At 41.3% G+C, this 16,845-nt stretch overlaps 1 protein-coding gene across 1 annotated transcript in view; it reads right to left on the bottom strand.

The window, feature by feature from the left end:
• Positions 1-1,440: 1,440 nt before the first annotated feature.
• Positions 1,441-16,845, bottom strand: part of LOC140360558 (replication protein A 70 kDa DNA-binding subunit-like) — a 64,921-nt gene continuing 49,516 nt past the window's right edge. Inside the window, exons 17-19 of the mRNA XM_072445809.1 lie at positions 16,206-16,313; positions 15,425-15,511; positions 1,441-1,851 (exon numbers count right to left, since the gene is read on the bottom strand). Coding sequence (XP_072301910.1) covers positions 1,744-1,851; positions 15,425-15,511; positions 16,206-16,313 — 303 coding nt within the window. The 3' untranslated portion in view covers positions 1,441-1,743. The remainder of the gene's footprint in view (positions 1,852-15,424; positions 15,512-16,205; positions 16,314-16,845) is intronic.

The raw sequence follows: 16,845 nt of genomic DNA, 5'->3' as shown, positions 1-16,845 counted from the left end.
TTTAGTCCTGGTGTAGAAGTGGTTTGGTCCTGTTTTAGTCCTTGTTTATCTGATCTGGTCCAGGTTCAGATTCATTTTATTTAGTCCTGGTTTGATCCCAGTTTTGACGTAGTGAATGTGCAAGTGTGAACGCACCCAGCTATTAAAATTCATATGCACCGCTGCAAATGCTCTTTACCGTTACTTCTCTAATGCGCGGATGTTTTTCAGCAAGATCCAAACTATTTTGAGAGCTTTTGCCAGTGTCACACCCCCTTTTAGTCAATTAATCAATCAATAATAGATCGAATGTCATTAGTCAATCAAGAATTTCTCTGGTCAACTACAGCCCTACAATATAGCATATCTAATGCGGAATCAAAATAATTAAATGTGCCTGACATACTCAGAACTAGCATTAGCTTATTAATAAATCTAAATATCTTATCCATTTATTAATTCTACACTAATTTGACATGTGCATGATCGATTTTTGATTCATTTTTGATAAACAACAAGTCTCTACACTCCAGACCAGGAATACACAATTCTACAACCAATTGTCAGAGTTTGGTTATGGTCCAACTTGGTCATTTCCTGTATGCTATTTTAAAACTATAACACACGTAGATCATGATTTTACATTTTGCTAATTATAAAACACAATATTGATTTAAAATCACGTATTGATAAAGAAGCGGATCCATGGAAAACTGCAGAACTGAGAAAAACTACACTTTTCAAAGCTGCAGAATTTTGTGTGTGTTTTTATTTTTTTGTTTACAAACGTACTACATCACATTTTTGGAAAACTGCATGTATGACTTGGTAAATCTTTTTTTTTTTTTTATAACTGCAAGAAAGCACAGAGAAGAGGCTAGAGATTGGGGGTGGGTAAAATTAATCCAATACAACTGTGTAGACTTATGTTAAGAGCTCATAAAAGTACATTTTCCATAATATTACCCCTTTAAGGACAATCTCTGGCAATTTTCACGTACCTGGTTTATGAGACTGTCATTATGTTATAATCCATGTTCATAAAAGTACATGTGTGTGTAATATTATGTGTTCATAATATTATATCAGTTTCAGATGTTCAGCACCATGGACAGCGACTTACAGCACTGTTCAATTACTGACTTGGTGGAGTTTAATAAAGAGTTTCTATGTTACTTCCTGTTATTGTTTTGGCTATGGCTTTACCTTTTCAATGCTAAAAATAAAGCTCAACACAAGACAGGATAAAAGAGGGCCTCCTTTAATCACAAATGTTTTTTCTACAATATTTAGGAAGCTCAAAACACATAAATGAGCAACACAGCATGATTAAAATAAACATGACACGTCTACCCCATGCACCTTTAAGAGTCATAGTCCCTTTATATTTTGTTTTCTTTTTTGTGCAGTACAAAATACTTTAAAACAACAGCCAATGCAATCATGAAAAAAATAAAATAATAATAATAGTGCAACTTCTCTAATGTATGCCTTTGCCTTTGCACTCTTTGCACTGACCCACTTTAAAATGATCGAAACGTCGCTTCCACAGAGCAAGTGAGTCACAGATGGTCAGTGGACACAAACGAAGAAGTAAATACTGTACCAGTCTTTTTGATTGGCTGTCATTTTGTTTGATGAATCACACACTCGGCTGTTGCTGCTCTCACATTCACCGTTGGTACATTATCATCGTTGGAAAAAGCTGGACCAGAGTCACATAACCGCCTCTGATTCACCCCTGTTTCACCGAGGTGGGGCGGGTCAAGTCGAGGCGGACATTTTGTGGATGTTTCTGATGAGTCTGTGGCTGTACTCGTTGTGGTTGATGGGGAGGATTTCAAACACCGTTACCTTCACTCGAGTCTCATCCTGGAAACGAAGAGTACATACGTAATCAAGTGGTACTCTGCGATGTGCAATCTCACAATTCAACAGAAATGATGCCCGCTTGGGGAAATTGTGGCAGTTGAGTGGCTGATCACTGTGTGTGTGTGCGTGTGTGTGTGTGTGTGTGTGTGTGTTTGTTTTGGGGCGGCCCTGTTGTTCATAAATCAACACCGAGTTTTCTTTTGACTTTAAATCAATGTATCTCTGTGTCTTGTTCTTGTTCTGTTTAAGTTCTTTGTCCAAACATGGCTCGACGATTCCATAACAGCTTGGATTTAAATAGAGTGACGCATGTTCATCTCTTTTAAGTATAACCGTTTTCAAGTATTATCATAAATGTCCTTAGAGTAGACAATGAAGCCGGAAATCTTGCAAAATATGGGACATTTAAGTTGAATGGTTTCACTAGCTTATTTTCAAGATACCGTATGTTTCACTTTTAAAAAAAACAAGTTACAACATCCAAATACTTTCCTTGTATCAACAGAAATGCTTGGAAAGAATGATTAGGCCACACTGACTGTTCTACGTTGCCTTACTTCTGAGCTTATTAGGGTTGCAATAAAAAACCTCAGGCACTCAAGATAATTTGATCGCATATACCAACATACTTTGCCCTTATCCTGTATGACACATGCTTTTCACTGATGGAGAAGCAAGGATTAATTTCCAGCATAATTATCCAAAAATAGATGAAGCTGGAGACCATTTGTTAATCAATTAGCATTTCAAAGGGCAACAAACGCCTTCCCTTTCCCCATTATCTCACGTATGATTGATTTACACCAATAGTATTTTCAATTTAGGATCTACCTAAAGATAGCGGGCAAATTAAACTTATTGCCACAAACAATGAGCTGTGATAATGGAACCCCCCTTAAAGTCTGTGCCAATAATTCCAATCACGTTTGGCAAAAATAAAACAATATAGCGTCCTAAAATCACCATGCGCAGGAAGAAAATTAAAGCTGACAGGGCTGGAGGCCAGACATTTCCGCTTTTGAATAAAAAAACAACAACAACATCCTGAGCTACAAAAACATGTTCAACGGGGCAACACACAAGGAAAAAGGCACTGGCTCACAACAAGAAGATGAGATGATTATGTATTCAACATGCAGAGTAGATAAAAGATGAGGCATCCTGCTGATCAGACCAAGACAAGCTGGAGAGGAACGCTAAGGCTCCCGCTGGTTTAGAGCAACTCAGCTGTGGGTGATGCAGAGAGGAAGAAAACTAGTTTAGATCAATGGAAAATAAAAGGTTTGGGCAGGTAAGACAAGAATACGTTTTCATTAAATATTTAGAGGCTGATATTCACTTGACTAGCAAGGCCTCCTCCTTAGGGCTAAACCTCGTAATAGCAAAGATTATCTGTGCTAAATACTTTGTCTGTCGTCAAGAAAGTACGGATTTATTATTGTATTGAATGCCCCACGAGTTCGGGGAGGCGTGTGTCTGTGGGGTTAATGTGATTCCGTTACAACTATTTATCGAGTTGCAGCTCACCAACCACATCAACGTCAGCGGAGCCAAACAGAGCAGCCAGACAGTCCTGGGCTCCGTGGGGACAACTCTATAACTTTAGAAATAGCATTTTTCTTTCTTAATCAGTAGTAAAGTCCAAGTAATATTGCTTAATTGCTGCATTCATTAATTGGAGTTTATATGTTGTAATAGTTTTTTGTGTTTGTATTCTACAGTTGTTAAATATGGTCTGGTGTTAAATGCTGCTAAAATGATGTATTATTTTGATTTGTTGTGTAAAAAATGTTCATATTCTATTTTTGATACTGCTAAGTTGATGCTTTATAGTGATTCAAGTTGACTTTTATGCTAGTTTTTGTAACACTGTCATTTTACACTGTGACTTAATTATTGACACTGGTGTATTGTGTGTTTGAAGGTTTTTACCTGACTTTTGATGCCAATGGATCTGCAACATTAAAGAGTGGAAATGTATCTAAAGGCAAAACATAATATCAGATGAAACAGCTGCTTTGACCCTTGACCCAGACTGACTGTCAACAATACTCAACATGCTCTTGTTGTTGAGTTGAGTCTTGAGTTGTTCCTCAAGTAATGTGTGTTAACTGTTAAAGGTCCCATAACATGCAAAATCGACTTTTCAGAGCTTTTAACCTTCTTACATTGCTATTTGTGCTTCATATATGTACCCAGAGTGTTTTTTTGATTGATTCCCGCAGTGTTTAGCTATATTACAGACTATCTCCTTTCCTCGAATCTCCAAACTGACGGGCGGTGGGGCAAGACCGCGTCATAAGGGCAAGCACGCGTCACCATCCCCCCATCCGCTCTCAAATGCTCAACTCAAAAGAGAATCTACTTCGCAAAAACACAAGATGAAAGAACTGATGTCACAAGGTTTCTGAGAACTGTGGCCATTGTGGATATAATCATTTCAATTCAAGCTGTTCATATGGACCAGTTCCAATGATATAGAATCACATTAAATGGTTGTGGATACAGTAAAAACAAGTCAAAAGCTGGGAAAAAGCTTGTAATATTTTAAGATTTACGTCATGTCACGATTCTCATGATGTACACATTAGCAAACGGTCATAAAAGTTTATAAATGGTCCTGTGTAAGTTTTTAACTTTCAACAAAAAGGGTGAGTGTGGCAAAGTGAAAAACAGTTGGCTAATGCAAGCTAGTGACTTTAATATTATTTTAGAACCAGAATACCTTTTTGATCCTCAAACAAAATGATTCAGTTGCAGCAGCTCCAATAAATATCAAGACATAATAGAAACACAATACCAGTCATATTAAAGCTATAATCGAAGTGCTATTGGAACAGTATTAACAGCTCAAATCTATTCACCTGTTGCAGAATTAAATCAGCTCTTTATGGTGAAACAATTCATAAATGCGAGACAAAAAGCAGACAACAGACTTGATGAGATTTTAAAACTCATGTTTTGAGATGGACCAGATAATGATAATTTGAACAATCAATTATTTGCAATTAATCATTGACTTGTTTCATCCATATGGGAAACATCTTTTTCCTCATGGATTCCGGCCTCCAACAGCCACCACAGCTCAACACTTTTGACATTCGTCATTTGGGACGGGAATTGAAAACCGGTTCCACTTTTTGCAATTCATCAGAATCATACGTTTCCTCCCTTAACGAGTCTTCTTATCAATGCCACTTTGTGTCGACGTGTTTTTAAATGCTGCGTCAGCCTCGACACCGCACCGTGCTTTTGACTTTGTTTCATTATAAGGAAAGGTTTGAGCTCTGGTGAGGCCCGCGCTGTACCTCAGGCCGGGTCTGTGTGAATATAATGGGCACATTTACGCACAAGGCGAAGTAAAGCCAAAACAACGGTAGTGGGGCACTCATATGGCACCCACAGCGCACACATGCTTCCTCACACACCGGGGCCCTGAACAGCACAGTGGAGTGAAGAGACAGACAAGAGACAGGGCTTTTAATGACCTGTTATATACAGTAGACACAAACCAGATGAATCGTGATATTGCCCAAACTTAGAGGTAATTTAAGAAGACAAATATCTTTAAGGCAAGGCAAGGCAAGGCAAGTTTATTTGTAGAGCACATTTCATACACAAGGCAATTCAAAGTGCTTCACAGCAGGAAAAATGCATTCAAATCACAAAGAAATTACAGAAACAGAAATACAATAAAATTAACTAAATTAAAAATTATCAATCCAACTGATTTTCTAAACTAATAATATCACAAACAAAAGAGAAGAGTGCAAAGAAAAAATCCTTTCAGTCATATGCGCAGCTAAACAAAACTGTTTTTAGCTTAGATTTGAACATTGTCAGAGTAGAAGCCTGTCTCACATCTTCAGGAAGACTGTTCCAGATTTTAGCTGCATAAAACTGAAACGCAGATTCCCCATGTTTTGTCCTGACTCTGGGCACCAGCAGGAGGCCGGTCCCTGAGGTCCTCAGAGTCCGAGATGGTTCATATGGCACTGACATATCCAAGATGTACTTTGGTGCTAGGCCATGGAGAGACTTGTACACAAGCAGAGCTGCTTTAAAGTCTATTCTCTGAGCCACAGGGAGCCAGTGCAGAGACCTGAGAACAGGACTAATGTGATCATACTTCCTGGTTCTAGTCAGGACCCGAGCAGCTGCGTTCTGGATGTACTGCAGCTGTTTTACAACTCGTTTGGAGAGGCCAGTGAGCAGGCCGTTACAGTAGTCTAATCTACTGGAGACAAACGCATGGATAAGTCTCTCTAAATCTGGTTTTGACACTATATTTTTGATTTTGGCAATGTTTTTTAGATGGTAAAAAGCTGCTGATGTTATTGATTTGACGTGGCTATTAAAGTTCAAGTCTGAGTCCATTATTCCCCCCAGATTTCTAACTTGGTTTGTAGGTTTTAGAGCGAGACTCTGGAGGTGACCGCTAACACTTTCTCTTTGTTTCTGTGGGCCAAAAACGATTATTTCAGTCTTGTCTGAGTTCAGCTGGAGAAAGTTGTTTTGCATCCACAAACTGATCTGTTGGATGCAGTGACAGAGTGAATCTACTGGTCCATATTCACCTGCCGACAGTGAAACATAGATCTGAGTGTCGTCTGCATAATTGTGATAGGACACATTTTCACTGCGTATCAACTGACCCAACGGCAGCATGTAGAGGTTGAACAGAAGGGGACCCAGGACTGACCCTTGGGGCACTCCACAGGTCAGGGTCATGTGGTCTGAGACACAGCTACCAATTTCAACAAAGTACTTCCTGTCTTCCAGATAGGACCTTAACCAGTTTAGGGCAGTGCCAGTGATGCCCACCCAGTCCTCTAGTCTCTGTAAGAGGATCCCATGATCGAGAGTGTCAAAAGCAGCACTCAGATCTAACAGAATTAAGACTGAGGCTTTGCCCGTGTCAGTGTTCAGGCGGATGTCATTTGTCACCTTGACAAGAGCAGTCTCAGTGCTGTGATGAGGTCTAAAACCTGACTGAAAAACATCAAATGAGTTGTTTATTAAGAGGAAATCTGTGAGCTGTTGGTAAACAACCTTTTCAAAAATGGCAGATTAGAGATGGGCCGGTAATGACTCAGTACTGCGGCATCTTCTTTAGGAGAGGCTTTATGACTGCAGTTTTCAAAGACATTGGGAATGTTCCAGATTGAAGCGACATGTTAACTATGTGAGTGAATGGTGCTAACAAACTGTTCAGCACAGACTTTAGAAATCTGGTGGGTAACACATCAAGGCAGCATGTAGATGAACTCAGACTGGTGATGATCTCATGGACAGTTTTGTCAGTTACTGGTGCAAAGTGAGTTAGCTCTAAGTGTCTTGGTGGTTTTAGGGTAATTTTTTGCATTGTGGGATTTATATCATTTTTAATGCCCTGAACTTTGTCATTAAAGAATAATGCAAACTCATTACACTTGGATGTGGAAATGAGTTCTAATGGCAGCTGAGCTGGAGGGTTTGTTAATCTGTTTACTGTGGCAAACAGGACACGCGAGTTGTTACCGCAGCTTCCAATTATTTCAGAAAAATATCTTTCCCTAGTTCTACATAAGATTAGGTTGTACATGTTCAGCTTTTCTTTGTAAATCTCTTTTTGAACCTGGAGCTTTGACTTGCGCCATTTCCGTTCGGCCCTGCGGCACTCCCTTTTCTGTGCCCTGACCGAATCATCATTTCTCCACGGCGCCTTCTGCTTATTTTTAACCATTTTAGCCTTTATAGGGGCGATGGTGTCCAGAACATTCAAAACACTAGATGTAACAGAGTTCAACAAATCATTTACATTAGAACATGAGACATTTTCAAAGTTTATCATTTCCATAAACAGTGCACCTGTGCCATCACTTATGTGTCTCCTCTGAACAACTGCAGGACCAACCGGAGGTTTGGGAGAAACAGACAGGTCAAAGAAGACACAGAAATGATCAGACAGAGCAACATCGATCACATTAACATTTGAAATATTTACCCCCTTTGTAATTATGAGATCTAGAGCGTGTCCTTTGCTGTGGGTGGGGCCTCTCACATGCTGAGTAAGACTGAAGGTTTCAAGGACAGCATCAAGCTCTTTAGCGTTTCTGTCACAAACATTATCAACATGCACGTTGAAATCACCTGTAATGACCAAACCATCAAAGTCTGTGCATATGACTGAAAGCATCTCAGTAAAATCATCAATAAAACTTTGGCAGTGCTGGGGAGGCTTGTATAAAACAATGAAGAGAATGGATGGAGACCGTTTTAGCTCCATTTTAAAGGATACATACTCAAATGATGAAAACACCCCAAAAGACAACCTGCGGGTAATTATTTCATCTCTAAAGACAGCACAGACTCCACCCCCTTTTTTGTTTTCTCGTGTTTCAGATTCAAACTTAAAGTTGGGTGGAGCAGATTCTATCAGAACTACATTTCCTGTGTTTTTGTCAAGCCACGTTTCAGTTAAAAACATAAAATCAAGATTATAAGAGGAAATAAAATTATTAATTAAGAGAGATTTGTTACATAAGGATCTGACATTTAGCACAGCAAGTTTCAGACTAGTTTCAGTGGGACTGGGCTTTATCTTTTCACAGGGAATATGAATCACATTTCTCAGATTGGGCCTGACTCGCATTTTGTTTTTCCATCTGTGTGATGATGTGACTGCAGAAATAGCACTAGGGGGGGCTCTTTTTACATAGGGCCCCGGGTTGGTTTGATTTTTAATGTGACAATAAGTCCCGGCAACGCTGAGACCCAGTGCATCCTAGCTATGGGAGATACCAGGTAAAAGGCGAGGTTGGATGGGTGGTGGGGCTTTTGTAGCCAAGGAGAGTTTGGGACCAGGTGAGAGGCGAGGGGGGATGGGTGGTGGGGCTTTTGTTGGTGTAGTCGGCATAGCCCTTGCTATATTGGGCGTGAGTGGAGCCATCTTAATGCCTGATTTGATCAGACTTTCAAAATGGCTGGGAAGGCCCATGGGTGAGAGTGGAGATGAGAAGGAGAATGATGAATCTTTAGTGGGAGTAGATGTTGCAGGGGGAACCCAGGGCTGGTGTAAAGGACACATAACATACAAAATGTACTTTAAAATGGTTGAATTATGTTTTATTATTGCTCCCTCATCAAAAACAAACCTGGAGTTGTAGTTAGCTTCTTTCACACTTGTTTTATTAATCCTGTCATCTTGAGCATCAGAAATCACTCCGTTTCAATTTTCCCCGTGATAGTTGCTTTACAGGTAGCAAGCCAGACTTCACCTGGCCATTGGAATTATTTTTTGGGCTTGCAGGCTTTATTAGACAGGGCAGTGTAGCGTGAAATAGGGGTGAAAACAGGATAAATTGTTGGAGCTGGGAATTGATCCGACATTGCTTAGACCGGGCAGCACAGAGCCTGGCATATGTGCTACTGCTTAGCAGGGCACCACTCTCCTAAGCAGTTTTTAAGTCCATAAAACATCACCGGATTTGCTTTGGTCCAGTACAGGTTTTCATTTCAGGTTTAATCCCTATTTTATTGTGATTCATGTGCGAGTGTAAACGCAACCCCAGTCGGCTATCAACGTTTGATAGTGTTAGAAACAAACGCAAATGAAAAATATGAAATTTCAATCATCTGTTTTAGGTTGTGCTAGGTTAGATTTGTGCCAAAGACCTTCTTCTTCAGAGACACGTGAAAAGACAGCAAGCACAACGGTGTTGCTGAAGTCCTGAAGTAACCCTGTCTCAGTTCATCTATAATACATGGGGTAAAATAGACTAGTCCTCCTCCATGTGTCCTATGTTTAAAACCGAACTGAAACTGGCATAAAAATGCACAAAGTTATAACAAAAGTGGTTCTAATGCACATTGAGACGTTTATTTTTCCATTGTATGCTATTATAAAGCACCTGGTACAATAACTGCTCAACAAAATAACATATGTGGTAGGTCAATGTTATGGAAGAAGCGTCTCCCCTGGTGAAGACTACCCTTGTTCATCTCTATGGAGATGCTATTGCATTGCCTGGAATGTTTCACAGTATAGTATTTAACTTATCTCCATGGAGACAAGCAGGTGATGTCACCAGGCCAAGTTACAGGCAGGGCTGGACTGAGAAAAAAAAAAATCAGCCTTGGACTTTGGTCTGGACGAGCCCCCGACCAGGACCACAGTTATCCGGCAATTCAGCAATTTTATTTTACATTTTAAAAATCATTATTATTGTTTATTTAATTTATTACAACTGATCGTTTCAATAAGATCAGCTTACTAACTTATTTTGTGTGTGTATTAATTCATATGTAACTGCAGGGATTTTGTCTTTGGTTACTCACACCCAAATGCTTTAAGGTTTTATATTTTTTTAATTACAATATCAGCCAATGCTAGTACTATAAAACAAAACGCTAAGTATTTTACAGTTTATTTGTAATTGGTATATAAATCAAAGTTTAACGATTTAAATTGAATTACTACATGAATAAAAGTTTTTTTTGCAGTGAAGAGGTGGTCTAAAGTGGTCCCTAAACACTCCAGGCTTCACAGACGTAAACATCTGAACTCATGTTTTGTGTAACTTTTGCTCCTTTGATGAGGTAACGTATGTTTTATGTCTGTGGGCCATGTCTGTGTGGGCCATGTCTGGGGGCCATGTCTGGGGGCCATGTCTGTGGGCCATGTCTGTGGGCCATGTCTGTGGGCCATGTCTGGGGGCCATGTCTGTGGGCCATGTCTGTGTGGGCCATGTCTGGGGGCCATGTCTGGGGGCCATGTCTGTGGGCCATGTCTGGGGGCCATGTCTGTGTGGGCCATGTCTGTGTGGGCCATGTCTGTGTGGGCCATGTCTGGTTGTCTGGGGGCCATGTCTGTGTGGGCCATGTCTGTGGGCCATGTCTGTGTGGGCCATGTCTGTGGGCCATGTCTGTGTGGGCCATGTCTGTGTGGGCCATGTCTGTGTGGGCCATTTCTGTGTGGGCCATGTCTGTGTGGGCCATGTCTGTGTGGGCCATGTCTGTGTGGGCCATGTCTGGGGGCCATGTCTGGGGGCCATGTCTGGGGGCCATGTCTGGTTGTCTGGGGGCCATGTCTGTGGGCTATGTCTGTGGGCCATGTCTGTGTGGGCCATGTCTGTGGGCCATGTCTGGGGGCCATGTCTGGTTGTCTGGGGGCCATGTCTGTGGGCCATGTCTGTGTGGGCCATGTCTGTGTGGGCCATGTCTGTGGGCCATGTCTGTGTGGGCCATGTCTGTGTGGGCCATGTCTGTGTGGGCCATGTCTGTGTGGGCCATGTCTGTGTGGGCCATGTCTGGGGGCCATGTCTGTATGGGCCATGTCTGTGTGGGCCATGTCTGTGTGGGCCATGTCTGTGTGGGCCATGTCACTGTGGGCCATGTCTCTGTGGGCCATGTCTGTGTGGGCCATGTCTGTGTGGGCCATGTCTGTGTGGGCCATGTCTGTGTGGGCCATGTCTGTGGGCCACGTCTGTGTGGGCCATGTCTGGGGGCCATGTCTGTGTGGGCCATGTCTGTGTGGGCCATGTCTGTGTGGGCCATGTCTGTGTGGGCCATGTCTGTGGGGGCCATGTCTGGTTGTCTGTGGGCCATGTCTGTGGGCCATGTCTGTGGGCCATGTCTGTGTGGGCCATGTCTGTGTGGGCCATGTCTGTGTGGGCCATTTCTGTGTGGGCCATGTCTGTGTGGGCCATGTCTGTGTGGGCCATGTCTGTGTGGGCCATGTCTGGGGGCCATGTCTGGGGGCCATGTCTGGTTGTCTGGGGGCCATGTCTGTGGGCCATGTCTGTGGGCCATGTCTGTGGGCCATGTCTGTGTGGGCCATTTCTGTGTGGGCCATGTCTGTGTGGGCCATGTCTGTGGGCCATGTCTGTGTGGGCCATGTCTGTGTGGGCCATGTCTGTGGGCCATGTCTGTGTGGGCCATGTCTGTGGGCCATGTCTGGGGTGCACCGGTCCACCGGGAAAACTGGTTACAGGTCAGATCTATGGGAAAGTTACTAACAAAGTAAAAATGTATGTTTTCCATTGCACAGCGCACCTTTAAAAAACAAAGCTATTTGCAAGTGAAAAGCAAGTCCAGACCACAGAGCAAACTTATATTTACCAAAACACAGAGGAAGTATTTTTTTCTGACAATATAAAGCATCAACATCCTGTTTACTGCAAGTCTTTAAGCTTTCAGAAATGACTGAGAACATTAAGAGCCCTTTAATGCACACAGCTTTTACTTTTGAAAGCTGTCTGTCATTGTTTTTATTAATAAGGCATAAAGTGAACTGTTTATGCAGAAATATTCTAACGGCGTTGCTACTTCCTATCTTTTTGAAAAATGACTAATACCCAACTGTTGTTACTTCATTAATCTTGTTAAGTAAGCTCTGGCATTTCACTATATTGCTCTATTTCCGCTCAGACGCAGAGCTAAATGTCTGATGTTTTTTCCTCACTTTTTGTTCAAAGCTCTAAAAGCAAAATAACACGGCAGCGCTACAAACAGGATCTTAGATGTTCATGGCACCACTTTCTTCAATCACATACTTTGAAATAAAACTTTGACTAACAATCACTAGGTATGTTCATATGCTAAACAGATCAAAATGTTTAAGGAACTTCAATCCTTTAGCAGGTCACATGCCGCCGAATCAGTCTGACAAACATTTCTTTGTTGGTTTATTGCAGCAATATTGATAAAGGACAAAAGAACGTGTATACAATTATGTACTTGTGGCACAGCAGTTAGATGCAAATGAGAAGAGAAAAGTGAAACAAACAAGATAAAAGTTTCCGTCGCATAAACATCTCAATTGGTGCAAACTGTGAAACCGTCTCACACATCATTAGGCCGCCTCTTTATTCCTTACACAACCTGTTCCATTAATTGGCCAAAAGTAGTAGTAGTTTATTTGAAATAATTCTAAAAACGACTTCTAAATATTACCACTGATTTCAACATTTGGAAAACTGAGCATTAAACAAACATAAGACCCGGGGGCAAAATAAGGCCCTCCAAATGATTGAATCCACCTCCGGCCCAGAGGACTTGGGCCTAGGAATATCTTGCCCTGTGGAAAATTAAGTTGAACAGACATGCTCTCAACAATACAGGGTGGGCCATAAGTTACCATACATAGGATTGGTCTGCGTGGTCCCGTGGAGTGGCCTCCCGGATCCCCAGACCTCTCCCTTCTTGACTTCTATTCTACTTGAAGGCCATGGTGTATCAGGTAAAGATACGAGACATAAATATCTGAAGGAACGCATCATTAACACCTTTACAACCATATCTCCAACTGTGCTAATGAAAGGCCATCAACAGGCCATCATCGTCTATGATAAACAATTACAAAAAAGCTGTAATAAGGCCTGATTTAAAATAAAAGTCAATCTTCTAAGTATATAAAGTGACATTCCTGCACTTCAACTATATATATACGATATAGACATCGAGATCATAATCAAATAAAATAAAAATGTCAATATTGACCCTCAACCCATTTATTAGAGTGTATATTGTATTTTATTAGTTTATTTCTCCCGCACAGCTGCAGTGTGCAGCCAGCGTTCCTCTCGGAGCATCCACAATTCGACCCGAGCGACACAAATGTGCAGTGGAGTGAAGGAGCGGGTCCCTTTTCTCCAGGACACGATGTGAACTCATCCGACAGCTCAATCACGGCACCCTCAGCCTTGGTATGTGTCCTGAGTAACAAATTAGCCGCTAAATAATTTAGCTAATTAGGCTTAGACAGACGATAGCTAAATGCTAATTATCGGCTAATTAAGAGAAATGAATCCGCAGCTGTATTTGTTTTCTATGCGAAGTGCACCGGCTACATCACGGCTCCCTCATCACTAATTGAGGCGATTCTGGATCCGTGTTATGTGACTGCAGTGTGTGGGAACACTCTTGTGTTTTGTGAGTCTACAGTTCAGTGGAGCTAATAACGTTAGGCATGCTCCTTAAAAATGCATGGCTCCCTTACAACACTTCTCATAATTAAAAGACAACGCAAAATAATTTCTATCAGGGAGTACATGCATTTATTTATCTCCATCCAGATAGGCTGAAAGGCTTCTCTGTAGAACAGAGGTGAGCAAAGTGCGGCCCACAGGCCACGCTCTGTCTATCTAAGGTCTCTATTCGGCCTGTGGGCCCTGCCAGGCATTAACAAAATAGTATTAACCTATAAGCCCTCTGTGAAAGCCGAGGGGCGCCACAGCTCTGCCGAATCAGTGATTATTTCTATCGGTCAATCAACGTGTAGTTATGGTAACAGATCCAGATCACTCTCTGCACTGCAAAACAGAAACATAGTCCATGTTCGTCTGTAAAATGTATGTAAAATCAGCTCAGCCTTTGCACTGACAGCCTTCTCATACAAAGGCATTAAAGAATGGAAGACGCTCCCCAGCAGGCTCAAACTCTCTCTTGATCTGATGGATTTTTCTTGAAATGCCAGAAAAGTCCTTTTGGAGGGTCAGCTTTGTCAGCACTGATTTTATCATTGCACATACAGTGCATTCGGAATTATTCACAGCGCTTCACTTTATCCACATTTTGTTATGTTACAGCCTTATTCCAAAAAGGATCTATTTAATTATTCGTCTCAAAATTTTACAAACAATACCCCATAATGACAACATGAAAGAACGTCATTGGAATTGTATTCACAGCCTTTGCGCAATATAAGCTTGCAACACCTATTTATGGGCAGTTCCTCCCATTCTTCTCTGCAGAACCTCCCAACCCCAATAGGTTTGGGGTTGGGAGCCTAATGGAGCCTCTGGAGAGATCCTAACCTAATAGGTTAGGATCTCTCCAGAGGCTAGGCTCTGGCTGAGCCACTCAAAGACATTCTCAGAGTTGTCCTGTAGCTCAAACAAAACGTGGAAAAAGTGAAGCGCTGTGAATACATCCCAAATGCACTGTAGTATTGTTGGCGTATAAGGCTCACCTGCCCGCGGACTACAGATGGAAAGTAGCTTTGGCTAACATACCTTCTTGAATTAGATGAATGTGTTTACACATGGCCGCTGCTTTAAACAACAATAAACTAAACTAATAATGTATTGTTTTTATCCCTATTCATTATTGAAAAAAAAATAAATACTGTGATTGTTTATTATCTACTGCAAAGCCCCTGAACTTGTAATGAACCACAATTGCATACTATTGTCACTAAAGCAGTCTTTCTTCCCCAAATAGCCCAATTTTAAAAACACAACCCCTCTGTGCCTCTTTACCTTTTACTCCCTGCAATATTGTGAGGCATCCACAGTAAATTAGAATATTTTACAACAACGGCTGCTTGTTCGTCTGGTTATGCTGAAAGCCATTCAAACCCAACTATTATTAGTGTATGGGGGAAATTATCATTGTGTTTTCATTCAGCGCTGTCACAATCGCAGTCTTTCCGTGACAAGCCCAAACCAATCATGCTGTTATGGCTCAAATTTTCTATAGCCAGGAGGACAATAATGTTCCCACAGTAAGCTATTATTATTTAGAGCCTTTTGTGTTCAGGAATCTAAACAGCATTGTGTTGGATGTTTCTATTTTTTTTTAAAGTACTCACGTTGTATGTCTCCAGCTTCACTCTGTTTTTAAAGATGTGCGATGTGAAGTTGGCTTTCTGGAAGATTTCGTTAAATGCTTCCTCGTCCTGGGGGAAACGCAGCAGAACAAGCGGTAAATGTGAAGTCTTGGCCTGTGATCCGCTACCCGACAGAGAGGCCATTTCCTGTCACATCTGGACTTGAACTCGCTTCATGTGAGACACTGTAGAAGGGTATCTAAAGTATCTAAAGAGTGTGAGGCTTCTCATACTAGGGTGTGAACGTCTTCCTGAAGTAGTGATACTTTAAAATATGTACTTGTTATGTCAATTAACTAATACAAAAATATGATATCTTATACGTAGTGGAAAGTTTTTGAAATTGTGCCTATATTATGTATTTATATAATGATTTAAGCTTTCAGTGGGAGGGACTGCCAACTGCTTTTATTCATGGAGATACTTTAGATTTGCCAGAAAGGTTCCACTGTGTGTCATTAAACTTATCGACAAGCAGATGACACCATCAAACCAAATTACGGGTCAGATCTGTGGAAAGGGGACTCCCCTCACAAGGTGTTCTTTAGAAGATAAAAGACTGTAATTGAATGAAAGCTTGATATTTTTAATGAGATATTGTGGAACATTCCAGGCAAAGCCATAACATTTCCATGGAGATGAGAAGGTAGCAGGCCCTCCAGTAGAAAAGTTTAATAGTACACTTTAAAAAATGCCCTTTATGTGGCCATAAATGTTCCTGTCATGTCACTGTGGGATGACAGTGTTGTGTATTGAGACTCACTGTGTCTCTGAGCTGGCCCAGACGCTGTGCACTGTGACCCAGCAGGACCTCTGCTGTCTCCTGGAAACACGTCACCCACTGGTTATCCCCGAAGTCGGCCAAGTTTGCCTGAGAGGGACACACGACATGAAGGGGTTTAATGATGACTGCCTAATGAATTATGTCTGCTTACATAAGTTACACTAATCCAGGGGCAAACCAAACGCACCAGCCGAGCACTTTCTGGCAAAGTGGAGCCGGAGTCGTTTCTACAAACCATTCACAGAACACAAAAGGCTGTCTATTATCTATTCATTCAATACACATTTTAAATTGTATTTATTTATGTATTAACCTTTATTTAACCAGGTAAGACCCCATTGAGATATGGGGCAAAGGGAAATGTCATGGTGTTTCACATAAATTGGTTCTATCTATTGATATTACTGTAAAAAAAGAAAACTACATTAGACACTTTACAATACAATCTTTACAATACAATACAATACAATATAATACAATACTTTACAATCGATACGTCAGAAGGCGCTGGTACAGCTGGCAGCCCGGTGTAAACGCTCTCTCTTCTTTCTCACACTTATTGTGCTTTATCTCCTATATTTTGTAAATATAGTTAGTATATTTTTTTCTATTTTACTGT

The sequence above is a fragment of the Eucyclogobius newberryi genome, unplaced genomic scaffold (assembly GCF_026437365.1).
Source record: "Eucyclogobius newberryi isolate DKJ021-1_F unplaced genomic scaffold, fEucNew1.0.hap1 SCAF_15, whole genome shotgun sequence".
NCBI classification, from domain to species: domain Eukaryota; kingdom Metazoa; phylum Chordata; class Actinopteri; order Gobiiformes; family Gobiidae; genus Eucyclogobius; species Eucyclogobius newberryi.
This window is presented reverse-complemented; position numbering and strand designations above follow the sequence as displayed.